We start from the raw sequence: 26,434 nt of genomic DNA, 5'->3' as shown, positions 1-26,434 counted from the left end.
CAGATTGCCAGTTTTTTGTCCGTCTGATCAGAAGGAATTTATTCCTGTGAAATAACACATTCCATATCACTACACTACTAATTTCCAGGCAGCTATGCCTGTTTCTCTGGGGAGCCCTTATCCCACAGGGTGCAAGTTTGCCATCTAGCCCTAGTACTTCTAGGCTGCTCAGCCTCCAGTAAGCGTAGGTGGAAGCTGACCAATGAAGAAGGTGTCCTGCTTAGACCTTTGTTCTAAGCAGTCCTGTAGCAGCAGCAATGGGGTCTAAATCTCCTGCAGAGACTCAGCAAGCTCAGCAGACCTCCAGCTAGAAGGACGTCTCGCACTCATTTAAGTCATTGCAGATAAGAGAAAGAAGGAAGGAAACATCTGAGAAACACTGTCTTGCGTTCACCATCTGTATTCTACCTCACACTCCATTGTGGGCTTTTTCCAGGACTCACTGAGCTGGTTCTGTATGACTATTAAGTGTAGCAGACAAGCGGATAACACTGAGGAGCCTGAAAGTAAACCAGCAGATCAACAGCTGACCAAGCTCCGCTGCCTTCCCGCTGCGGGGTACTGCTGCTGGACGGCAGCTCGCTGTGACCACTGCTGTGTCCGACCTCTCCTCAGCAAGGACAGCTGTTTTCACAAGTCCGTGTGAAGCCAACACTGGGGGTAGCAACAAGAGAATAAACCATTTAGAAACCACGCATGGGTATAATAAAGGCTAATGCAGACTCTCTGCATGAAAAGCAAGCTCAAATCAGCAAGGAGCTCGCTCCTTTCCAGAAGACAGAGACAGGCAACGTTCAGCAGCAAAACTGACAAAAGCTCGCTCCGGGGCCCAGGATTCTCCCCCCTCTTCCCTGGTAACAGTCCTGGAACAAGCCCACAATTTCCAAAGTGTGGAAAAACAGTAGTCTGATTACCATTCTGCCCAGTTACCAATTCCCCCTCCCCCCAATAATGCACTTCGTTTTGCTCAGTGCAATACCTACTACCAGTGCTGCTAAAACCAGGGACTTAGCTCAGGCGTTAAGATGCTGAACAGAGCTAAGCAATGCAACGTGGTCTGTAGCCATATAGAGCAGCAAAGAACTGCTGTCTGAGAACGCGAATTCTTCTTGCCTCCTCCCATCTCAGTGCTGGCATAGATCCTCCCTGCTCTCCTCTAGGGCATGGATTGTCATCACAAGACAAATTCGATAAATATAAAACTGTATTTGCTCATTTTAAATGTAGATGGCTTCTCTCTTTGAAGCCAGCTTTTTTTTTTTTTTTTAAGGGCAGTTTGAGCCTAATCATGAAGGTTTCTGCTCTGTGGAGGGCTAGCACCATACTCACACGTGCTAATACACAGGTTTGAGTTGTTACAGGTAACTGAGGCTGGTCTCCAGCCAGGAGTGAACCCAGGCAGTTTATTCAGTAGCCTTTATAACCAATTATGCTCCAAACACACTGGAAAAGAAACAAAATCTATACCCCATTCTTAGTTCTAGAGCAGAAAAAGGCACTGGCTTTTCTGCTTAGTTCTAGAGCAGAAAAAAGCACCAGAAGGGATTAACTACTGTATTGACTGTTTTCCTCAAACCTTAAAAGTTTTCCCAGTTGTTGGAGAAAAGGGACATAATTCCTGGCCCTTTTGAGCAGTGTGTCCTTGCAGAGATAAGGTGGTGGTTTGTTAAATCCGAGTTGATGCTGGAGTAAGCAGCATCACGATTGTTCAGAAACGTCTCGAGGATACACATACTTGACCCTGTCTGACCAAATTACGCGAGAGTGTGGGGCTGGTATCTAGACCAAGACATCAAAAAACAGCCACCATACATGAGCCAGGTTTCAGACTCATGCTTTCCCCAGCACTTCACAAGCCTGCTTGGTTTGTCCACTGCATCCTCCCATACTTGGAATTTATGTAAATATTTATTTTTGTGTGAATACCATGAAGTAACAAACCTTTTACAAAATACATGACCACAGCCATTTGTGAAAGTCTTAATGTTAAAGAAAGAGAGGCAGAGACAATCGCTGTCCCAGAATTCTCTCTCTCTAAGATATAACCGAATTGTTGCCTCTGCTCCCCAGAAGAGGCCAAGAACATTTAGCCATAAGTTTGCCATGCAGTTAACTCAAAAAGAGGTTACCCAGGGGCTTATGAACAGATCGACATCAGCTACAGTTTGTTTAAAGTTTTATTTATACAAGTTTTAGCTGTCTTTACCAGATCACCTTTGAACTTGTCTTAGCATGTATTAAAGTTTAGTAGCTCTTACACTTTTTTAAACTGCTGGTAGAACACAGATGAGACTCGTGGTTGCATAGGAAGGATATCAAACACTCTACCCTGTTGTAACAACTGATGTTCATAACTTGCAGCTGAATGGTACAGACTCAGATTTCCAAAGCCCTGGTGACAGCCGCATCTGCGACAAGCTATGAAACAAATGGGATTGACTATGTATTTCTGTCAGGGATTTTTTTTATTTTATTTTTTTTTGGTGAGCCGCAGCTTTATAGTTTCTTTGGAGCGAACTCCATAGGACATCTCAGTGCTCTTTAACTGATCCATACTCAGCTGTGGCTCTTCTGTGCTCCCGGACTGTTTCACAGCCACATTCCTGTGTTCTCACTAGACGTTTAAGGGTTAGGAATCGCTAGGCTAGATTCTCAACTAGAAGGAATGAGCAGGAGCAGAATACACTGGCTTTCCAGATTTTCTGAGAGGTGAAAGGAGAACGCTGGGTTAGCAAATGGTCTGGATGTTCTTTGTTTAGTTTAAGAAAAGCAAATCAGCGATTGAGGGCGTTTTTTTTTTTTTTTCCTGAACACAACCATCCTGCCCTGGATGTTCAGTTCCCATGACAGTGTTTCAACATGGGAGAGCGTTCCCAGGATTCCATGCAGATGTAACTTGTACCTCCCCGATCCAAAGGGCCACTTTTCTCCCAGAAGTGGCTGTCGGATTTAGTACCAGTTCATTAAAAAAAAAAAAAATTAAAAAAAAATTGCTGCTTTGAACTCAGAGGGTTAATATACTTTTGATTTGTAATTTTTTGTAAAACTTTTTACAAGGTAGCATAGTATTTCACCAGAATACCAACTACAATCCGTCCATGGTCTGATTTTTATATAATTTAGTGGTGCTTTAGAGACTTTTGTTTGGTTGTTTCAGAGCTGTACAGCTCAGTTCTTCGCCTGTATCTACCTAAGACCAATGTGAACCTTTGTATTTTTGCTCCTAATTTTGGACTCAGTGAAAGTGTACTGTTTACATGTACAGAACTCCCAGCCCCTGTGTGTTCTGCAAGACCTGCTGTTGAAGAGGAAGCGCGGCACCTCACCCAGTTCATCTGCTTAACAAAGCCACAGATTCACTCGCTCTAGCGTTGATACACATACCTACCTTAAGGAAGACCCCACACAACTGAAACACAGTAAGCAATTTTGGTTTTTGCACATGCTACTATATTTTTTCCAGTAGTCGGTTTAAGAATTGGCTGCAATTCAAAATGAGAATTAGTCTGAAGCTAAGTTCACTAAATAACCAGAACTCCAAACAGAGACAGAATAGCACAGTGTTGCTGTTTCACCATTTCCTCCAACATCAGAGGCACAAGAGTGAAAGCTGCTCAGCTCAGTTTAGGATTCAAACAATGGAGAAGAGCAATCAAGCCGACTAGGGGCTTGCAAGGAAGCGAGGGGTGGGGGGGGAACACTCATCCAGCATAATTGGAAACATACTTTAACTAACATGGTTAAATCGCCCAAGATGTTAATTTCAGATTAAAATGGTAGGAGAGCGTTCCCTCGGGAGACGGAGGGGCTCTGAAACGAAGCAGAAGATAGCTCTTTGGAAAGTCAGTGCTTTCCAGAGGGCTCAAATAGAAAGCATATGGCACTTAATCCAGCTTTTAAGGTGACACTTTATTGCTTAATCAATTGATTCATTTTGAAATGATATTTTTGCAGATAGGCACCTATGCAACTTAATGTGGCTCTTAAGCAGATGAGCACTTCCTCCTCAACGAGCTTGATAAGAGTTATTTGTGTTATATACTGTGGATTTTTCCAGTAAATGTGGCTTAATATTTTAATTCTTAGAATGTGTGTCTATTATATATGTGATGCAACTTAATTCTGTTCTGTTTGTGGAATGATTAGCACAGGCCAACTCCCTGTTCCCCTCACTTAACAAAGACCAATGAGCTGTTAATCAAGCTGTTATCTCCATGGTATTACTTGCTAAATGCACTGATTTCATAAGTATGTGGAATCCTTTTTTTCTTTTGAATCTGTATATCATATATAAGACTGAATCTACTTAATAAACACTGTATAACAAAAAGGGCTTTTTCCTCCAATATCAAACAGCTGGGGTGCTGTTAGCTCCTGCTTCCTAGGCGCTTTCCATCCACTGCACCTTGCGCCATCACCAGCCTGCGATTGCTCACTGGAGCACAGATGTAACCCAGCCCCAGCCTACGCACTGTGTAAGAGGTCAGTGTGATTTGCCACCAAAGCAGATTCTAAATTTAGGTCTTAAAGAGAGAGAGAAAAAAAAAAAAGCAAAACAAAATATCATTCAATAATTTTGAAGCAAGCTGTGCTTTCCATTCCTTAACAGACAGCTACAGTTACTGTAGATAGCAGCATTAGCGCTCATAAGTGGGGCTAGTCACAAATTTTATGCTTAATTTATATTTTGACAATATTAATTTTGTGAAATGTCTGTTTTTTGTGAAAAAATGGAGTTTTCATTGAAGTTTGTGGAACGTTCTCCCTCTCCTCATGGAAAATACTGATTTTTCGTATCAGCTCTATTCACTAAGTATAATAAATCTTTGCATCCATAAAATGTTGATCTCAAAGTACCATGTAGACAAAAACCTCCTGATTTGCATCAGTGATTGAATGAGAGTCAGGAAGACCCAGGAAAGACAAGTTAAATCAATTAAAAACTTTTTAGGAAAGAGCACACTTAGGTTTGTATACACATACCTGTGATGCCGAATGGATCGTTCAGATTTGCTGCCAAGTCCTTGAAAGAGAGTAACCAAAAGAACCCACTCTTCTACCTAACATTTGTGGTAGTAAATAGTCAAGTGGGACAGGACATCCTAAAACGTATCTTGTTAAACAGTTACAGCTAATATATGCACACCTGTGCGTGTATACAGAGGTAACATTAAGATTTCATAACATACACAGGTAAAGGACACTGTAGCGCGTTTTCATAACGCAGTCAAGTTTTAGTAACGTTAAACCTCTGCATATGGCTTGCTCCCAAAACTGAGCTGAACAAGGGAGGTGTCGTTACAAGTCGTACAGGTTAGCAGCCTTCTACGACACAGGTATGCAAGAGTTTTCAGTACCTGCAGAAATACCTGTCCTTTTCCAGCAGCTCCACACCTGCGAGTTTGTTGGTTTGACTTGGAAGTTTCCCAGCTGCTCACAGCCCGTTCCTCTGCTGCACCATGACGTTCTGAAGCACTGCAAAGCCGAATGCAAACAGCAGGGAGGAGATGGTCTTTCTGAGAGATAAATCTGTTATTTACCAGATAAATATCACGCAGATAAAGCTGTTATTTGTATTGTTCTATATGAAACTCGGACAGTAACATGGTTTAACTTTTGAAACCTCCAAGCTCCCGTCTTCTAGAGATAATTAATCCTGACATCATCGTTCACCACATCAATAAAATAGAAAACTATTGACTTTAGTTATTTAGCAGTTTTAAAACCTACTTAAGTAAAGTCTACTTACTTTTTGCATTATTTATTTTTAGCTTATTTAAATTATCTGGACATCTTTAACCACACCTGTTTTTGTGGACAAAATCACCTAGACTCAAGAGAACATCAGAGAACTACAAAACCACAAAAGCTTTTTCTTCCTAAAAAGCTGGTGCCAACAGCCACTGCTCTGGCCCATGGCTGGCCTGTTATTAGCACACACGCTTCACTTTCATAAACAGCGCATTACCAAAGTTCAGAGGACGTCTAAGGTCAAAAGGTTTCTGACGAGTTCAATTGGCTACTACTGGAAGGCTGCAGCTAGGACTGATGTTTACATACAGATAAATTTTGACTTCTCACATGAGATTAATTCAGAGTTTTAAACCATAAACCTTCTCCCATGCTTGGAAAAGAACTTTCCTTTGTACTCAAATGCAGCAATGCTCAGCTTTTGCTCCCTTTTTTCTTTTTACCCCCTCCCTCCCCCCTTTTTTTTTAAAGCAAGCAGACCAAAGAAGCTAGGCTTCACTACTGCCACGCTAGCGTACACAAATACACTGGAATTAATGATGTACAGGAATTTATAAGGTAGCATTACTGCTGTTTTGTAATACTGGATTACTATTAACCATAGTACTGTAGCATGTAAGGAAGTTATATAATGTATCACAGTACACATCTAAACACCCCAAAGAGTCTACTGCCCAATTTATATGATCACCAACTGCCTTGGGGAAGATCCATGTAATGAGACCAGAACTGAGACACGTAACGTAATAATTCATGTTATTCTTTTCAGAAATGCTTACTACCTAGAACTGAGCAAGAGAGAGAGAGAGAGAGAGAGAGAGAGCGAGAGAGAGAGAGCGCGCACATATCAATAATCTAGGCTTACAGGTAGTTTCAAAAAAACAATATAATCAGTATCAAGTTGTTACATTCTTTTGAAAATATTTTCAGATCCATTTATCCAACAATTTAGTAAGATAGTAACATAAAGAGCCATATAATAGCAGAAACGAAAGATATGCCCAGTTACACTTAGGGCACTCTCTTGGTACTATTGTCTATAGTGCATTACCCACAGTAAGGCAGGTATCTTGAATCACTGTTACTGCAGAAGGGCTTGTACAACAGCAAACGTCGCTCCAGCAGAGTCCCATACCCAAACTGCTTCTTTTTTAAGAGTATCTATTTCCCATGAGCCACACAAAATGACTGCAGTAGGTGCACTGTCTTCAATTATCTGCAAGTGCATAAAAAATGATTTAATGAAGTTCAGACAACACTGCAAGCCCCTTTTTTAATTATCTGAGCTGAAAAGCTCTGGAACACTCCTGCCAGTTAAAAAAAGAGAAAAGAAAAAACAACATTGCCTTAAAAAGCACAAAAGATGATTTCAGAAAATGAGGACTGAAACCACAAATGCAGGTTTTACAGAGTGTTTATTTTTCCAATACCACAAGGGACATACACGAGCAGGCCCCCTCTGGAGGGCTCTGCAAACCAGACCAGCTTCAAACTGTACACTACAGTGGCCCCAAAGGAGACAGAGCCAGACTACCCGAGCTCTGCTCCCTATCTTTGGTAAGCAGGTTTTCACACCTCCGCTCAGACTTCACTAATACTGCATTTCAGTTCATCCCAGTGTGTGTGTGTGTGTGTGTACGTGTGCGCACATTGGTCTCCATCTCTCATGTCTGCAATATAAGGCTGTCAAATGCATCCAAGATAAACCATTTCAGACACTAAACTTGTTGCATCCCTCAGGATTGCACCTCAAACAGGGAGATCTAGGATTAAAAAAAGTGCATGGTTGAGGGAGGTAGGATAGAGCTGGAAAAGGGACAGGCAGGAAAAAAAACCAACAACAACCCTTGCTACTGTCTGCTTCAATAAAACAGCAGGCTGACTTCTCCCCAAACTGAAGCGATTCACTCTTGAGAGGTAACTGCTCCAAAGAGCAAGAATCATGTTTTTGCTCTCAGTCAATCCATGGATGCACAAGGATGTTCACCTTTTTGCAATACAGCTGTAACAACGCTCTGGGAGACCCACTTACAGTGACAATTGGCAACTACCACAGAGAAACAACTTAGAGGAGTGAACAGTAAAGTACACTCAACTTGGCCAATCCCAGCAGGTCATCCTTGAGTTTGCACATCACAGTCTACCTGCACAACACAGCACAGACACCTGGGCAGAGAAGGAGACCGTCAGAACCAAGAGAGACACCTTTGCATGTTGAGCCTCACATTATGCAAGACAGAATACAGTGGCTCTGACTACAGATGCAGATTAATAACTAACACCACTTTAATGCAATACTGCTGTAGAGCCTGAAAAAAAACAAGGGGGAAAAAAAAAAGAACCTTCCATGTTCTATGTACATTACATCCATTTACAGAGTTGGCCAGTACTGTGTACAACATATAAATACATGATCAAACAGATGCATAGAGGATACTTACAGGAGCCAAATAATTCACTTTATACATCCAAGAATGAAAAAGATTTAAAAAAAAAAAAAAGGAAAGAACACTGCTTTAAATGTTAGATGATCATCACACAGATGAACAGCTAGACATTTGCAAGTGGTCAGATGCTGTCACGTTAAGGTCCTTGTTGTAGGGCTGCAATATGGAGACATCGCTGGCCACATATATGAGCTTCTAGGAACCTTTGACTTTTCACACTAATTTGTAGCAACAGTTGGCCAAAAGAGGCAGTCACATCAGCTGGTCCAAGAGTTCAGCCAGGCACACAGTTCCACAGGCCACATGTCTTCCTCCAGATCAGCAGAAGGCAGTCAGCCAGCAGCTACCACTTTTTGCTTCTTGCATCCTCTAAATTGGCTCCATCCAGTATATGGTTAACTGTATATGGCTCTACAGCCACCTGCAGGGTGCTTTACTGGTTCCTTGTTCTGCTGTAGCATTCAAAGACTGTACAGAACCGTCACCTGCAGAGCAACTTTTTGTTTACGCTTACTGTACAGTGGTACTTTCCACACAAATCAAGAATGGAGATGGCAGAAAGGGAGAGTGGAAGACTGTAGGGCCTAACTTAGCTCAGCCCTTAAATAGAAAACACCCTGTTCCAGTTCCTTTGGATGTAAAGATTTCCTCTACAGAGGGTCCAAGGATTGCCACAGCAAACGGCCTCTCAATCAGCTGTTAACCTCAGCATGTGTACCAGAGCACAATCAGTATTTCCATGATAGCATTAAGCAGAAGGATCACTCCAGTGGGGCACAACCCAGATATCGGAGTGTAATTGTGAGCAAGAAAGGGTTTTGCACTGTAGATTTTAGTGGGAAGGTCAGTCAACTTTCCTCACCAAAACAAAGTGTAATAGCATTTCTACTATAAACAGTATTTTGTGTACAGGTTTTAGGAACAGTCATTATCAAAATACACACACTGAATATACAATTTGTCCCATGGCCATAATTTATTATCTCACCACAAGGCACAATACACAAAGCTTAGAGGGCCCTATACAGTCGTCATGACAGAATGCCCCACAGCCTTTACACATGATCATGGCTTTAAGGCTGCATGAACACTTGAACGATATTTCTTCAACACTGCTGCTATCAGCAAACATCTGCACAGAAAGGGACGTATTATGGTTTGCAGCAAAGTTCGCTTTGTGGGTTAGCTGCATCATGCTTCCAGCAAGACTTCTGGGAAAAGCTGGAGTGTTGGATGAATAATTAAAGCTGGTGGAATTAAGCTGCAGCTTAGAAAGCTTCCCATAAAATGCTTGCTTGATATTGAGCTGAGAGGGAATGGAAGAAGGCTCCAAAGGATGATTGTGTCCTTTTCCTGGCTCTCTTGAAAACTTGAAAAATGGCAAGTCCATAACCAGTGGAACACTTTGCAAATGCTCAGTTAGCTCCACAGGGTTTTGTGCTGCATCCTTCCGGTTCTCTACGTTATTCTTGGCTGGGCTGCCACACGCCAACACATTCTCATTTTTTATTTCTCCCAGGGTGTTTGTGTGCTGCTTTGAAGTCCATTCTTCCCTTACAGCTGGCATTCCTTCTCCAGATGCACAGCTCTTGTTTAGAGGAATCTGTTTGCTGGGGGACAAGGTTCCCATGGTTGAAACTTGATCCGAAGCCCTTGAGTGATATAGTCTAACACTGGGGTTGCAAGGAAAGCCAGAACCAAAAAGTTTTTTGCCTTGAACGCCAGCATAATTTTTATTGACTGGGGTGTCCCCTGTCTGATTTGGTCCAAAAGAAGTTATGTTTGGAGATAAAAACCTAGGCCCTATAGACGAGTTTACGTTCTCTGGACTTTTACTTGTGATGACACTCATTAATGGGTTGTGCTCTGGCACCTGATGGACCTTGGACAACTCCTTTTGCTCTTCAAAGCTACTAGAAAGTGTTCTTTGCCTATGGCCCATGTCTTCAGGCTTCTGAGAGGCACTTGCCCCATTTGCCTGTTCGTCTTGACAGCTTAAAGTTGAAGCAACTTCGGAATGCTTTTCTGCAATAGATGGATTCTCCATACCCTCTGCTCTAGGCAATGCTATCCCTGAGCCACACTGCTTTTCCTGGGGATCTATAAAAGGTCTTGTAGAGTGCAAGTCTTCACTCCCACTTAGGACACTTGTCTTGATTTCTACACCTCGAGAAGATTCTTTGCCAAAATAGCCGCTGCTACCTTTCTCTGTTTGCAAGGAGAGGCTTTCTGACTGCTTCTCCAGAGGCGACTCTGTAATTTCCAGCTTGATGCTGGCATGAGATACTGGGAGAACTTTTTCCAATGGAAGGTTCCCCTTAAGCAGCTGCATCACTAACGGGTTGTTGGTTTCAACAGAGGATATAGGCCGAGCAGAATCTGATGGCACATGCTGCCCCTCAGGTTTCTTGGACAATGGTGCATGTGGCCCCCATCTCTGAGGAAGAAGCAAGCTGCTCATCACTGTGACTGAGGGGAAATCCACAACATAGGCAAGACCATCTGTTTCCACAGACGATTTAGATCTGATTCTATCACATCTCTTAGTACTGCTCTGAGAGGAGGAGTCTTTCCCAGCTGCCTCCCTAGAACTGACATTTCTGAAACATACATCTATCTCTATATTCTCATCAGCTACATCAGCTTCAAAATCTGAAGCAGTATCTGTTGTTTCACTGTGCATACTCTGTATTTCATCATCTCCATTTGTCTTGGACTCTCGAATCTCTCTCAATGGCTCATCACATGCATTTTCTAGTTCTGTTCTGGGTTGCCTCTTCCTCAGTTGCAGAACTTTTTCAGAAGTATCTATCCTATTCTGAGGAGTGAAATCATCATGTAAAAAGGGTTTCACCAGAGACTCTGTGTTCTGTTCTTCATTATTTAGTTTATTGTCATTCTCTTTCTCTGCCTGCAGGTGTGCAAAGTTACCCAGTGCAGGAACGACTTTCTCCATTCCAGAAGTCATTGTTTTTGAGTTATCCTTATCAGTGATGCATTTTTCCACAAATGTTTCAGAGCCATTAAATCTAGATCTAGGTATCATTTTTGGCTCGTGGCATTCTCTACCAACTGATGACAATTCTAGCAGAAGACTACTAGGACAACTGGATAAGTTTTCCTTCACGTCAGAAGGATAATTCAACTGTACTGTGGGAGAACTAACATCTTTCAGTGCTGATACAATCTGGCTGTCTCCTGTAGGACTGATCACAGTTCCCTGTGCCTGAGAACGAGACAGATCATTTACTGGAGGAACCACACATTTCAGCTTTGTACTTTGCCTGTCCTGTAACGCAACACAAGGGGAGGTTTCGGTCCTTATGTCACAGAGCAGCTGCTCAGGGCTCTCCTCCCGCCTCTCAGAAGTTGCGCTATCAAAGGATGACCCAGTCAAAGCATCACAAACCTGCCTTCTGGGTGAACTGTCACCAAGCTGAGCTTCCCCTGAGCTAATGTCTGCAGTGCATTCCAGATTGCTGCTCCCCTCGCTCTTTGAAGAAAATCTCTTCAAGACGGGATCCCTTAAGGAATTTGTGTTAGCCACCTGAGCAGCCACCTCAGAGTTAGCCTTTTCTCCATTTAGATGGAGAGACGACAATAATTGTGTTCGTTGTAGATCTGACGAACACTTTCCATGAGTTCTCTTTGATCTCCTGTGCTCTGTATGGCTACTGCATTCTCCTCCACCACCTCCTTTGTCAGTGCTTCTCCCTCCTCCTGGGCCGCCCCCACCTCCAATGGCGGCTGTAGCAGCTTCTCGCTGGGCTCGGGCTTGCAAAGCACGGGCTTTAATATCTGCGAGTGTTCTGGCCCCAGTCCTGCCCCGGCTGGAGGGCTCCGTGTTGGGGATGATCCTGGGGCATATCTGGTAAGCTGGCTGACCTTTAACCACCCAGGGTGGTTTAATACGTGAAAGTTGAATCTGAAAGAAAGAGAAAAACATTTAGCTCCATCACCTGACCATTTTCAGACAGTGAAGTACATTTTATTAATATCTGTTCATTTGAATTCTTATCACAAGAATTCAACAAAAAAGTTAGTTAAAGAAATTTTGGCAGAAAGAAGTAGCACAGTCCCCATTAGCCTCTGTTTATGTGCTCTGTCCTGCGGGATGTAGAACTCAATATTAACGCTGTTTTACCAGAGCCAGCAGACAAATATGAAATGAGTGGCTGGCATTCAGATCTTTAGAAATCAAAATGGTCTCCTATACATCAAGATGATTACCCTGAAGCTAACAAGATGGATGCCTCTAGTCAAAAAGGGAAAAGTCGGAAGAAACACTAAGATTCTACACTGAATAACAGAAACTGGGAAAACTAAACAGGTTGAAGTACATGATTTGAAAGTCTCTTTTGCAGACAAGTCAGCTAGTTTCAAGAAAAGTGACTTCTGTATGCACAGAAATGCAAACTAACAGAGTAAGTCAAGGTTACTCTATGCTCTTGTGCAAAGACCTTGGAATGATTTTTCCATTCCTTTCTTTGCCTGCCTAAATACGATAGTAAACAGTAGTAATTAGAGTAACTTAGTCAGCTCTATCAATGAAACTCTTTTACTTCCGTGAAGATGACAACCCTTGACTTTTTAATATTGTTTTGATACTACCGAGCATGACAGACTTAAGATAATGAGCAGCTATAATTTTCTTTCCTACCCGGATGGGTGGGACTTTTGGCTCCTCTTTAGTAGGCTGTGGCTTTTCTGTGTGAACACTTTCAATTGTGTTACGAAAGGACTGACGATCTTCAAGCCGTGGCTTCTTCTCGGGGAAGGAGGCAGAGGCAGCCTCCTCAAAGCATTTCCTCTTCTGGTCCTTTGACTCCCGAGCTAAGTTCTCCTGGGGCAAACTGGGAATTCTGTTTGCAGTTGCCAATGACAGATCTTCCGATTTACTGTGTAATTTGGAAGTCTCTGGAGAGAGAAGCAATTCTGAACTCTCTGGCTTCAGTACTGTAGCAGAAGCACTTGTCAGATCATCCTTCATTAGCTCTATCTCAGGCTTCGTCTCTTTATGAAATGAGGAATCTGGTAGCACAGACACAGTCTCTTTGTCAGCCTCTGTTTGCTCAGGTTCACGCGTCTTATACAGGCTCCTCCTGGCTCTGCATCGCAAGTCCGCCCTGGAACGTTTCTTGAAGTGCCCATCTCTCTGCCGCGTAGAGGGACCACGCTGTAGTCTTGCTTCTCCTTGAACAGACAATCCTGTCCTGTTCTCAGCATCTTCTTGCACCAAATTCTGCTCCTGGGATTCTTCTTGGGTCAAGCCCAACCTATGGGCAAACGTAAAACTAGTTAAAAGGTAGAGTCCACCCTAATGGAAGCATATCATCTATTATTTATAGCTGCACTGTCACTGCTGTACGTAGCAACACACAGATTACAAAGCAGACACTCATCAAAACCTCATTAAATCAGTCGGCAAAGAGATAACCTATATATTTGCTACCCTGCATTACTGTCACAGGGAATGAGGAAAATGAGAACATGTAAAGATTTGTTATGGAAAACTAATAATAACAACTTGTCTTGAACACAAAAAGAATAGATGGGTTATAAAATTCTGCCGTGACCCAGCCAATTTCACCTAAGAATTCCCCTGCAGCAACAGACTGAATGCTTCACTCCACAACTGCTGTTTTTTTCCAAGGAGTTGATGCTGCTTCTTCTCAGGTATCAGCAAGCAGGAAAGTACTCGACACCTGCCTTGGATAAAACAAGAATGATGAGGTGAAATTTCTTACTTTTGTCCATAGTAGTCCTCAAAGAACTTCTCTTTCCATTGCTCCACTCTCTTTTCCTTTTCCATTTCCTGTCGAATTCGAACTTGCATCTCATGGGTGAATTCACCTACATGGAAGTCAGAGACTGAAGTTCAGTTCCAAACAAAGCCAATTTTGCAAGTGTAATTTATTGTTTTTAAATACATGTAGTATAGTAGCTATACATACAAAGGACAGATTTTTCTGTTATCTCCCTGCTTTCTACCCTGGCACGGATCCATATGTTCCCTGCTTAAGGCAACAGTCACATAGCCTCAAGCATGTCTGAATATTGTATTTTACCAGATAAGAGGCCACATTAAAGAAAGGTAAGTCTAGTACCGCTTTACACCTCTGCCATTTTGTTCTGAAGACTCCACGGCACCTAAGAAAAACACATCTTTAATTTTAAAAGGTGAGAAGGGGGCAACACATCCAGAGATACTGCAAAGCTGGACTATATTCATTAACTGTAGGAACAAAAAAGCCTATAAAAATGAAAATCCAATTCTCCAACTACCTAGGAAAGGAAATTTACTCACCATCAGCTAGCCGCTCTCTCCAGCTTTGAGCGGCATGGGTGAAGAACTCATTATTCAGAGCACTGCCACTGAGACGCATCTGCCCATCTGCCCCAACCTAAGGGGGGGGGGGGAGGGATGGGGGAAGGCATAACAGACAGAAAGCATCTGCTTCAGCTCTTCTGTAAGCAAGAGGTAATATGGTGAATGGAAAACACCAAGTGCTGCACCTTCATACCTGTCTATCAACTTCTGGAAGGAGGTAAAGCAGCTGCTGCTGGAAGTGTGATGGGAGTGCATTAAAGGTTCTGCAGTTTATAAGGGCTCGCAGGTTTGTATTGACAAGAATGGAACCAGGTGTTTCAAAGTCAATATCCTCACCCCTGTTTCGCTTCATTTGCCCTGTAGTTTAAAAGACAGGCAAATAAAATAAACATTTTTATATGAAAATATTCACCACTACGGGAATAAAACCCATGCCATCAAATACTGCAGCAAAAGGAACAAGATATATGAGAAAGGACTGAGATATATGAGAAGATACATGAGAAAAGCATGAAGAAAGGCTCTCTCAAAGAGACTAATTAATAATAGAGATAATTCTAGAATTTTGATGGTTAGAGTGACCATATGGTCAGAGTTGGTCACAACTCTGTCACATGCAAGTACACTTCTTGACACCGCTCTTCAGATTAGGCAAGGAGCTAAACAACTGTCTCACTAAAGTTTGGGGAGGAAAGTCTGGCATAAGAGCCTTAAGACTGCCATATGTCTTCTGAAGGAAGAAAACCTGGATGTTCTTTCCTCAAAAAGAGACAGACATCAACACCACCCGTTTTTACGGCTAGTTATTCTCCTGACTTTAACCAGAAGCACCTACCAGCTGTGGGCTTTCGGATACCTCTCAGCAGCTGTGGAGGATCCCTGTTTATTTCTGTTCTACTGCGCATGGTGGCATTGCACAGGGCCAAAGAGCTGCTGCTACTGCTGGATGTGCTGCTGCTCTCTCCATCAGCATGTCTTCCTGTGAAGCCTAAAAGCAAAACAATTTCACAAAAACACGCGAAGAACAGCAGAAGACCAACCTGGAGAATGATCTTAGCAAACAAGAGTTATCCGCTAATAACAGATCACTGTTACTGGGTATTGCCCAGTTACTAACAATTTTGACCGAGATAAATACAGTCCTTATCCAACAGCACAGTTCTCTGCAGTCATCTGCATTCTCAGCAAGCGTTAAAGAATTCCTTATGCAAGCTTATACAGCTAACTAGGAACGACTGATGAAAAGCTATCTATGCTGTCATCAGAAAAATCACCAAAACAAAAGGAATACTCACCGGACGCAGACTCCATGTGTGCCCCGTTTACTTTCAGCGGTGTTAAGACAACACGTGGCAGCATTACACCAGTCTTTTTCTTTTGTTTGGTTGTCTGTGGTCCAGAAAGAAAAGAAAACGAACAACAATAAAAAATAAAAAAACACACCACCACCACTATGGAGGGTCAAGATAATCTAAGCAGCACATCTCCCAGTTAAAGAGCTTACCTTGCCCCCAATTAAATCTCCAGGTGCCAGTCATTAACAACACTTACTAATAGCACAGAATTCAAAATTAACTCCCTGGAGTATGATCCTCACTACTACTACTACTACCACCACCACCGCAGTATAGGAGACAACCCCATAGCACTCTTTCCGAGGCATTTGTGCACACCTAACCTCGCTCATGCTTACCCAACTATCATGCAGTAATAAAAGCTCTCCTTAAGAGGCTTTGCGCTTACCATTATTCCCACTTCTTCCTACCTGTGAGGCTGTTCTGTAGCTCTCCCTGGCAGTGGCAGGCCCCTTGCTTTGAGATTCAGTGGAACACGAGGCATTAGATGAGGTTTCATCAAGAGACACTGGAAGAGGAGCCCACTCAGTCAGACACTGAAGTAGACGCTTAGCTTATAGTTTAAGATTAATGTTGTGAGACACTTACCATCATTATCACCACTCACAGTGCTTGCTTCATTGGACTCGCAACTTTCTGCGTCTGCTGTATCCTCCAGCTCCTCCCCTTCTGGCACAGATAGATTCCGAGACCATTGCAAGGCATCCTTCTAAATGGGCCAAGCAGAACTCAAATGACTACAATTCTTCCCTCCCAGTTGCTATGAGTTAAATCAATGGGAGCAGACAGCTTAGTGGGTACAGTTTTTAGTTCAGCTTTTTCATCTTCCCTATTTTAATCCATTTGATGCAGAAAGACATTTTTAAATATTCTGGAGCTCCTAACAGAACAGAAGTCATCAGCTTAAATTAAGTTAATCTACACTCTCTTTCCAGACACAAGAAATAAACTATTAGCACACTTCACAGACATTTCCTAGATGAGTGACTCAAATGTATTCAAAACAAGAAAGGTCAATTAACTGTTTGCTTACTTCTCACATAAAAGTGCCACAAGTTGTCTAATAAAGAGAAATGTCTCATTCTTGCTACTAAAGAACAGGTAGCATCAGAGCAGCTTTGATACTAAGATATGAAGCTTAAGACATTTATTTACTATTTGTATAATCAAAGCCATTTCAGTTCCATCTATTTTCAACAAAACATAACTTAACAAAAACACTTTCTGATAGCAGAAAAAGGGTGAAAGTGAAATAGCCGAGATAAGTATCAGCTTAATAGACAAACATCAAGGGATGCAACAGTACAGAACAATACAAAAGAAAAGCCTGAGACCAGAAACATTTTCAACATTTAAGATTACTCGGACAGTAAACTAGAATGAAAAACATTTCAGGCAGACCTCAAGATCTGACAAAAACAGCGATGCTAACTCTACACAGAATGCAGTGAAACACAAAGCAAACAACCAGAAAAATTAATATACGTGTTCCTAACAAGATTTTTACTTGTAGCTACACGCTTTCAGACCAGTGTAATTTATTGGTTGACTGTGTTTCCCTTGGAGCTGCTGGAAAAGGAGTGAACAGAATTATTCTGATAATCAGCCACCTGAGCTGAACATCGAATACTGAAATAAGAGGGTCAACTTGCTTCGGCAATCCAAGTAATAATAGGGGATTCTAAAAGGAATTTATCACCTATGGCTGAAAGGTGCAAGCTAAAACAAAACAATGAATTCCAGACACTCTTTCACATGATGATCTCACATGCAGCATGTTCAGCTCATATGATGTTCAGTGACAGTTTAACACTCAGCTATGCATAACAAGTAGAACTCACACCTTACCCCTCAATTGAGAGCAGGAACTCAAAATGTACCTTGAGTGTGAAAAGACTGATGCGTCCGGGCAGTTTGTAAAAGAGTCCATCGCCTCCCCTTGAATTGGAATGAAGCATGGCATTGAGACAGGCTAGGGGAGAAGTGCCACTGAAACAAAGAAAGGCGGAAGAAGGGATCAGATGATTTAAAAAATGGCCTTATCAAGAAAAGAGCCTGAAAGATCTGTTTGAATTGGCCTTATTTAGCTGACTGAAGGTAGCAAAGATGATACTTATTAACTCTATGGACAGGTACTCCAGTCAGAATAGCATTACCGTTTTCCTTTTTGACCTGTGCATTAGCCTCAATACACCACAGTGTAGCAGTCTGTGGAAAACAAGAAATGTTATGCTAATTTTAAAGTTACTCTCAGTCATTCTTAGATGTTTCTAACTCTTGGTATTTCTTTCCTCCCTTTCACTGCTTGAATTTTTCAGAGTTGGATTGATTTTTACTAGAAAAAAACAGACTAATATGAAGTAGTAGCAGTATAAAGGTATAAGGACAGCAAAAATTGTACATATACATGTTTCTGGAACGTCTCTCCCTCGATATGTCGCAAACAAAACTGCACTAGCACATTCAGATATAAGAGTTCTGACATACTAACTTGGCACGTCGTAGGTAACTCCCTGGTTTTGCCACTTATGATTAAAGCACCCATCCTATGCTCACATTGAAAAAAAGCTCTGTGCCATGTAATCTCATGTTTTCCAGTAAGTCACATATGTACACGCACAAAGTTACTTGGAAAAGACACTAAAGCAGTACCAATCTCGTCATTAAGAATGAAACTTAAAACTGGTTGGAGACAAAATATTTCAAAGAGAAGCATTTCTCAGATTGAAAACTGCACTTAGAATAATTTCCGTTTCCACCCTGAATGTATCTGTTTTTTTGACATTTCTTCACAAACATTGGCAACAGACAAGATTACCCTGTATCATTTGTAGACACTATTACAAAAAAAGAAAAAAAAAGAAAAAAACAACAGCCTTCTGTCCCATTACACATAAGTTTTCCCTTCCAGGTTTTACAGAAGGCTCCAAGTAAGCTAACCAGCCACAGAACAAACTTTCTTAGAATGGAAAAAGAATAGTTTCCTCTGAAATGACAGGAAAGCACAAACATCAAGACATTTATAGGAGCTAAATTCCAGTTATGGGGCTGGGCCCAAATGCCCTGGCTCAAACATAAGGCACACAGGACCATGCCCCTTCCATTGGGAGAGAGCATTCCCCTCAAACCAGGAAAACACTAGCTCAATATTAATTCAAAGGGAAAACCATCTCTTCAGTTGCCAAGTTATTTCCTTCAGGAAATGGAGTTTCAGGAAACGGAGCTTCAGGAAGGCCTTCTATACAAGTACCAACAAAATCTGCCACATATTTACACTGCCTGTATTAAGTGAACAATTACACTCTGAAGAAAGTAGTCTTTTCTTACAGTGAAGAATTAAGAATAGGGAAAGGAAAAACAGATATCCCAGAGGAAGAGCACGAACTTCTAAATAAACAAGTTAGCTTTATGGGATTTAACTTGACACATGCTGTGAAGTCTGGTTTCTAGCTACCTATTGTGACAACTATTGTCACTTGTCAAAGCCGGGAGAACACCAAGATAATTTAACACATGAAAAGAGACCTGCTATTACTTTTAGTAAAGATAGTCTATGCATGTAGATCTTCAGCTACCTGCTAAAGTAACAGGACTTATGATGGGATAGGACTGATGAAAGAAAGATGCACAGTAATGATGAAAATAGAAAGATGTATGAAGGTTTCCATTAAAACCTATCTGAATTCTACTTGGAGCTGTGAAACCACTACTCATAGCCACACCACTAAAAACCTACTTGGTAATAATCCCAAGTAACAAGTGGGTGTTCTAACAGCTCCGATATCGATGCAGCAATACAGGCTGGCACGATACCTCTCTAAACGACAGTAACTCCTACACATTATACCTCTGTCTGCATCACAAAGTTGTTCACTGTTCAAACCATCGCAGCTGTTTCCTGATTTCAGGACAAATAAGAAGCAGAAACAAATTAACGTTTTGAGTTGTTACGTCCCAGAAGAAATTAGTTTACTTCCTGTAGCTAGGTAGAGGTTCATAAAACCGGGGTGAGGGAGCAAATATGATTAGAAACAGTCCACACATCTGGATTCTCCAGTATGCATGAGCCAAAGACGATCTGTTGCGCCACTGGTGTCAAACTCATTTTTTTTTAAAATCACACTGCCCTGAGGCATTTATACCATCACAGTTGCCCACTTTTTTGATCTGCAAGACATTTTCTATTTCTCTTCTATGCAGTCACAGAAACAGATGGAAGTTCACGTGAACTTAACTGAGGAAAACAGTCTTCCATTCTGTAGCATCCTAGGTTCCATACCAGGTTCTTTTCTGGGCAAAATACATACTGAAACGTATATTTCCTTTATACAAGTGTCAAGAGCCACAGTAGCATGAGCCACACTACCACAGTGCTCTAGAATCTGATCAGAAGCCAGCATACTAATACAAAATAAAGGTGTTTTCTTGACTCTCCTAAAAGGTAACATCTGCTCTAGAAATGAAGTATGAGAGGGGACGGAACTTAAAACTGTTACTGAACTAGAATCACAATAGCAGAAACTACTGGGAGCTACTGATAAGAGAAATACACAAGTGGTACAATACAACGCAGGAGTCTGATCTGCGACAGGCATTTATTTTACAATAAATGGATGAAGGGGTTTCTGCATATGATAATAACCGGAATCTTTTCTTGGATTTTTTTTTTTTTTTTAAATCAAGGATAATCAGGCAGTATATACTGTCTTCCCAAATCACTACGCTCGAAAGAAAAAAAAAAAAAAGAAAAGAAAAAAAATGGAAGAGAAGTGGGCTGGAAGTGAGAGGCAGACTTGCACGAGGCAACCCAAGCCTTTATATGCAGCCTCCTCCATGTTCCACGCACGCTATGTTTTAAACAAGATGATCAATACTAACCTCATTTCCTTCAGTCCTTCAGCCTCTATGACCTGCAGAATCTGTTTTGGGGTCATAGGAGCATCAGAGTAGTTTTCCAGCACCTGAAGAAACAGAAACACAAGGCGTCAGTATAGAATTTGCTTCTAAATTAATAGAACTACTCCATAAGCTGGGATTCAAATACAATACTATGCCTCTTAAAACTTTATTCATCTACAAATGACATGCTAAAAAAATCCAGGCTACCTCAAGATTAGATCACGTTGTTACAAAGGGCTCACATTCATCTCATCCCTAACTAACTGAAATACAAACATGAAGAAGAAAGAAGTAGAATTTGGCCCTGCCCCTATAACATGAAGTCTGTGGTAAAGCTTCCAGACTTTCAATATGCATTAGACTGAGTTGGTACCACATAAGACCTTCAAACCTATGCAGCGGTTCTCCTTACCGTACATACCTTCTTACATCTCTATACAGCATCTAGTATCTTGCTGGTGATAAAAGTGTTACTGTATAACTACACAATTCAACAGTGCATCTTCCTTGAAATACTGCATTCATTTCATCTTCGTTCCATCTCAAGAGGAGTACCACATGTAAAATTCAGAATTCTTGTCAGAGGAGGACATAATTCAGAAAAGAACAAGAAGAACAATAGAGGATGTGGAAAAAATATGGACAGAGACACTACAAAGATTTGGACTGATTGCTTTAGAAAGCAAATGAGTAACAGGAGATATTAAAAAGGCAATAAAGTTTGGAACAGCTCAACCTTTCATATAATATACGAAGAACAGAATCATCACTTATGTATGGAAAAATTAAAGGGGTCATTTTAAAAATATTTTTTTCTTAAGTGAAACTTACTGCTTCTAAACATTTAGAAGCAAAAATGCACCAGGATTCAAAAAGAGGGCTAGACATTTCTATGGATAAGAAGATCATCGAGATAAACAGGAAACAATGAACAAAAATAAGTTGCAGTAGACATAAATCACTGTTTCTTTGGAAGCAGATTACCCTATAGCTGCCTAATATGCACTGCTTCTTGTGCCTTCCATTGGAGCAGCCAGTGTCGCTTTCCGAATGCAGAAAGATACTGAATTCAATAAACCTCTAGGTCTGATGTAGCATAAAGATTTCAACATAGGCATATGACATGGCCTGAAACACTCAAGAAAAGCAGCAACAGATATTCAATCTGGAACTTTTTGATCATAATCATAGACTAAATTCCCCTAACGTCATGGCTACAATGATGCACAATCCTGAATTCATTTGTCACCATGCTTTAAAGGAGTCAGCAACACGATACTGTCTTTCAGTTTGACTTGTGTGAGAAGCCAGTGGAGGAACCCAAATGCCCCTTTATATCAGCAGCATCTAGAACTGAGTCACTGCAGCAACATGTCAAGGCACAAAGCCTGCAGTTTGCCTTGGAGAGTTGCATTAGCAAGACGTTTGCAAAAAAAGTTGTGCTGGGCACCATTTGTATTCCCACACTGTCTCCCAGCCCCCAACAAGTAGATAGTAACGTAGGGGTTGGGTTTTTGAGTTCTACAGTTCAACTACATTTCAGAGTAAAAGGAATTTCTTAAATCATATCCATCCTAGAATTATTTTTCAGATTCCTGAAGATCATAAGAATCAGTAGTGCTAACCTGGCAGGGGACAGAAACTTGAGAACTCTGTAACCTGAGATAAAACACAATGAAAACACAAGGAGTTTAAAGAAAAGATCAAAGAAAACGATGAACCGTGCTGAAACAGAGTAAACAATTTTAATTCTGAGTCAATACAGCTCCATCACATTTTTTCCTATGCTAATCAAAAAACTCCACAGGTTACAATTTTCTATGCCTCTTCACAAACTGTCATCCCCCATCACTCAAATGGAATAAACATCTGACAAGGGGAAAGACATCACTTGAGAATCAAATGCAAGAGCCATGAAATGGAACAGGCCTCTTTTGAGAAATAAGGAAATTCTTCACAGCTTATAAAACCTCTCTCAAGTGTCAGACACAGCAGCAAGCAAAATACACAGCCCAAAACTTAGTATTTGCATAAAGATAGAAGAATCTATGCTCAGGGGAACAAATTCCCATCAACAGCTATATCAAATCTACCGGCTACTTTAAGGAAGAACCAGGAGAGAGAAGAACATACGACATCAGCCACCAAAAGCCCTGTCTCCAGTAGTTATCCCCCATCCGTTTCCATCCTCAGACTACCAATGTTACATTAACCTTTCAACAGAAGCTACCGCTTAAACAATACCAGCTATTCCTTTCCCACAAAAAGATATTTTTCCCCCCTTGATTATTTATAGTACTGGTAGTCAAGGGTTCCTACGACCATAGTTACAGAAGTTTACATCACTCCCCCAATTAATTTCCTAGTAGCATAGATGCCTAGCCCTGACAGCACTTGTTGAAGAGTCCTATGGCTCTGTGCGTTCAAATGAATCTTTACAGATTTTATGGAATGTGCATAATATTAGCTCTGTAGGAACAGCAACACTGAAAAGCACTTTTGCCTACAATTCTTGGAAACATCTAGAGGAATACAAAATATAATAGCGAGTGTCAGAAAGGAAAATTAAAAGCATTTTGACAGGGAGCGCGTGTAAGCCTAGTGTTAAATAAAGATCTATTTTTAGTGGATTTACAATCAGTCCTGCAAGCTGGAAGTGCAGTACGCAACTGTAGGTCTCTCTAAGTGGATAATCTGGTATGAGATCGTTCTATTTCTGGTTCATCAGTTGCTCAAAGATGCAGTTGAGGCTCAAACGTCTCATGTACCTGGGGTGCCTGTGGCTGAGGTTCTAGCCAAGAGACAGCTGTAGTTGTGAAGAGATTCATTTCCCATCACTGAACGACGGTGAGGGACTTTATCATGAGATGGCTTCTTAGAAGTTGCAGTTTTGCGTAGCGTTTTCGGCAGCCTATAAACACTGATTTATAACCTATTAGAGTTCAGCACATTTGAATGAGAGAGGATTTTGTGCAAGAACATCCAGCACCAGCTCCAGCCCCAAGATCACCTACTGGCAAAGCATCCCAAATACCTGTAGTGAAGTGCTTGACTCACAGAACTAGGACCTTGAAAAGAAATACAAGATGAAGTACTACACCAGCAGATTTATGCAGTAAAATACTACAGTGGCTAGTTTATGCCTCTTTACAGTTTTTCAGGCTAAGTCATAAAGGCCTAAAATATTAGGATTTCCACACAAAAGATTACACTAGTTGCTGGAAGGTAGATACTTAAGCATGATTAGGTTTCCTCTTGGCAAGCATTAAGGAAATTCTGTGATATCCAGAAAACCCTACACACAAGGGGCATCAAGACCAAATCCTAGAACACCCTTAATACCAGACACTAGTCACAGCTCGGCTCATCCATACGATTCCTTTTGAATGTCTACATGCTCCGGTATGCACCCCGCCAAGTTAAAACAAAAGAAACAAAAAACAACAACAAAGAAAACACAAGCAAACAAAATACTCCCAAGCTCTATAAATCTGTTTCTACAGACGTCCACGTACTCCATAGCAAGTACTCCCACATCCTCCCAAACCAACCTGTAAGTACCCCTGACAGATCCAACAGAAGGAAACCACAGCAACCCGTCTGAACCTGCACAGGGGCAGCAGGATCATCACTTACTCCATATACTGGCATTTATACGTCTATACAGATCTATTTCACTGTGTCACGAAAGAGAGCAGTTCCTACACAGAGGCCAAAAAGAGCAAGCTTCTTCCAATCAGCATTAAAAGTAGACAATAGCAACTAGCAGCACTATGCGGTGTGCAAAGAGCTGACCATGCCGTTTGCAACGTGACTGCTCTCCGTGTCAGCTCAGTGGGAGAACACGGTCACGGAGCCTCAGTTGCAGATCAGAACGATACCTCGGCTGCTCAAGAACAGGCGAACAGTTCAGTACCCAACTCAAGCAACGAGCCTAAACACCTCAAAATTTATTCCTTAAATAAAATTAAGTAACTTGCTGATTAGTTCATGTTCACTGTTTGATAGACACTAAAGTTCTTTTACTTTTTATACTTCCTAGCTTATAAATTGGGTTCAAGACTAGGGTATGATTTCAACTCTTTATAAAGAGAAAAGACTGTTCTCCTATTGCAATGGTCAAACACCACCGATGTTCCAACAGACTTCTCAAATGCAATCAGGCAAACATCAATATTTAAGTTTAAACCTTCAATAAACAGATTCTCAAGGGGGAAAAAAAAAAAAAGATACATAAGCACTGGTACATCTCCTAAAAATCAGCAACCAAAAAAAATTTCGGATCACAAGGACACTAACCTCAAACAAAGAGTTATTATTATATGCAATATGAATATACATCAGCTACGCTGCCTATGCTTTGGGCACCATTGGCATATGGAAGAAACCTACAGTCTCAATAATCAAAGCAGAAACTTTTGACAGCAGCATTTCTCAGACTTCAAGCCAGGCCTCTCAGGAGGCTCCAGTTCCTCCCACTGAGTTTAAGTCATCTGAAAAGAAGAAAACAAACCATTCTCAAGCTAAGAACGGTTGTCAGACTGTCTGCTGTTGCTGAGCTGCAACTAAAAATGAAAAACACAAACAGTTAAAAGCTACCCTTGCTAAACAGCGGTATTTTCACTGGCCCCTTTCCAAAACCTATCAGAGTCTCGCACACCTTTACCTGTGGCCTTGAGGGAAGCTCCTGCAGCGCAGGCATTGAGAAACCACTCCAAACTACACACTCCTGGCAACCTCTTTTCAAGAAGATTTTTATCTCAGAGGGGAAAGGGCACGTGCTCGCACTTTCTCCTAAAAGCGCGTCCTCCGTGCCCGCCTTTCCGGGGAACCTCTGCACGGGAGCCCTGCGCCCCTTTGTGAGCGAAACCACGCCAAATGGTTTTCTCCCCTTCCCGCCTGCCTCGGGAGGCGGCACAACCGGGGAGCAGGCAGGCTGCGGCAACGGCGGAAGGGGCCCCGGGCCCCCGGACCGGCGCCGTCCCGCTGCCCGGCGGCGAGGAGCGGGCGCCCCCCCGCCCCCCTCCCCGCCCCGCCCCGCCGCAGGGGGGAGCCCGGGGCCCGGCGGCACCGGAGCGGGGAGGGGGGGAGGGAAGGGGAGGGGAGGCCCCTCAGGGCCAGAGCAGGGCCGCGGCGCCCCCTCCCCGGGGCCTGCGCGAGGCCCGGCGCCCCCCGCGGAGCCGCTCCGGGGCGGCGGCGGCGGCGGCCGTGCCCCCCCCCTCCCCTCACCAGGCGGGCGGCCTCAGCCCACGTGCGCTCCTTCTTCCTCCGCTGCTTCATCTCCTTCATCTTCCTCCCGCGCGGGGCGGCGGGACGGCGGGCGCGGACCGTTAGGCGGCGGCGGCGGGGAGGGGCGGGGCGGCGGCGGCGCGCGGGAGGGGCGGGGCGCGGCGGGGCGCGGCGGGCGGGGCGGGGCGGCGCGCGGCGGGGCGGCTCCGGGCGCTAAGGAATGCGGCGGCGGCGGCGGCGGCGGCTCGGGCCCGACATAACAACGGGGTCAAAGGGCTCGGCGCGGGGGGGAGGGGGCGGGGCTTCGCGACGGTGGCCGCGGCGGGACACGGCCGGGCTCGCGCGCCGCCAGCGAAGGGGCGGGGACGGGAGCGCGAGCCGCGCGGCGGGCCGGGGCCGCGTTTGAAGGAAAACAAACCGCA

The 26,434-nt window shown here is 42.7% G+C and overlaps 1 protein-coding gene across 5 annotated transcripts; it reads right to left on the bottom strand.

Moving 5' to 3' along the window:
* Nucleotides 1-9,150: 9,150 nt before the first annotated feature.
* On the bottom strand, nt 9,151-26,153 carry ASXL1 (ASXL transcriptional regulator 1). Of its 5 annotated transcripts, XM_068912517.1 has the most exons (13): nt 26,013-26,119; nt 25,176-25,276; nt 20,763-20,845; nt 17,765-17,873; nt 16,473-16,593; nt 16,295-16,392; nt 15,825-15,918; nt 15,365-15,517; nt 14,723-14,886; nt 14,506-14,602; nt 13,946-14,051; nt 12,859-13,474; nt 9,151-12,123 (listed from the first exon to the last, which is right to left on the bottom strand). In XM_068912517.1, the coding sequence occupies exons 2-13, from the start codon at nt 25,212-25,214 to the stop codon at nt 9,178-9,180; spliced, it is 4,626 nt and encodes a 1,541-aa protein (XP_068768618.1). In that variant the 5' UTR covers nt 25,215-25,276; nt 26,013-26,119; the 3' UTR covers nt 9,151-9,177. The 5 variants fall into 5 exon arrangements, with proteins under 5 accessions (XP_068768618.1, XP_068768615.1, XP_068768619.1 ...); XM_068912514.1 differs by lacking the exon at nt 25,176-25,276 and having other exon boundaries at nt 26,013-26,153; XM_068912518.1 differs by lacking the exons at nt 25,176-25,276; nt 26,013-26,119 and adding an exon at nt 25,450-25,726.
* Between the last annotated feature and the right edge of the window lie 281 nt (nt 26,154-26,434).

This window comes from Struthio camelus, chromosome 18 (assembly GCF_040807025.1).
Source record: "Struthio camelus isolate bStrCam1 chromosome 18, bStrCam1.hap1, whole genome shotgun sequence".
Classification (NCBI taxonomy): domain Eukaryota; kingdom Metazoa; phylum Chordata; class Aves; order Struthioniformes; family Struthionidae; genus Struthio; species Struthio camelus.
Note: the sequence above shows the minus strand (reverse complement) of the source record. Positions and strands in the feature narration are given on the sequence as shown.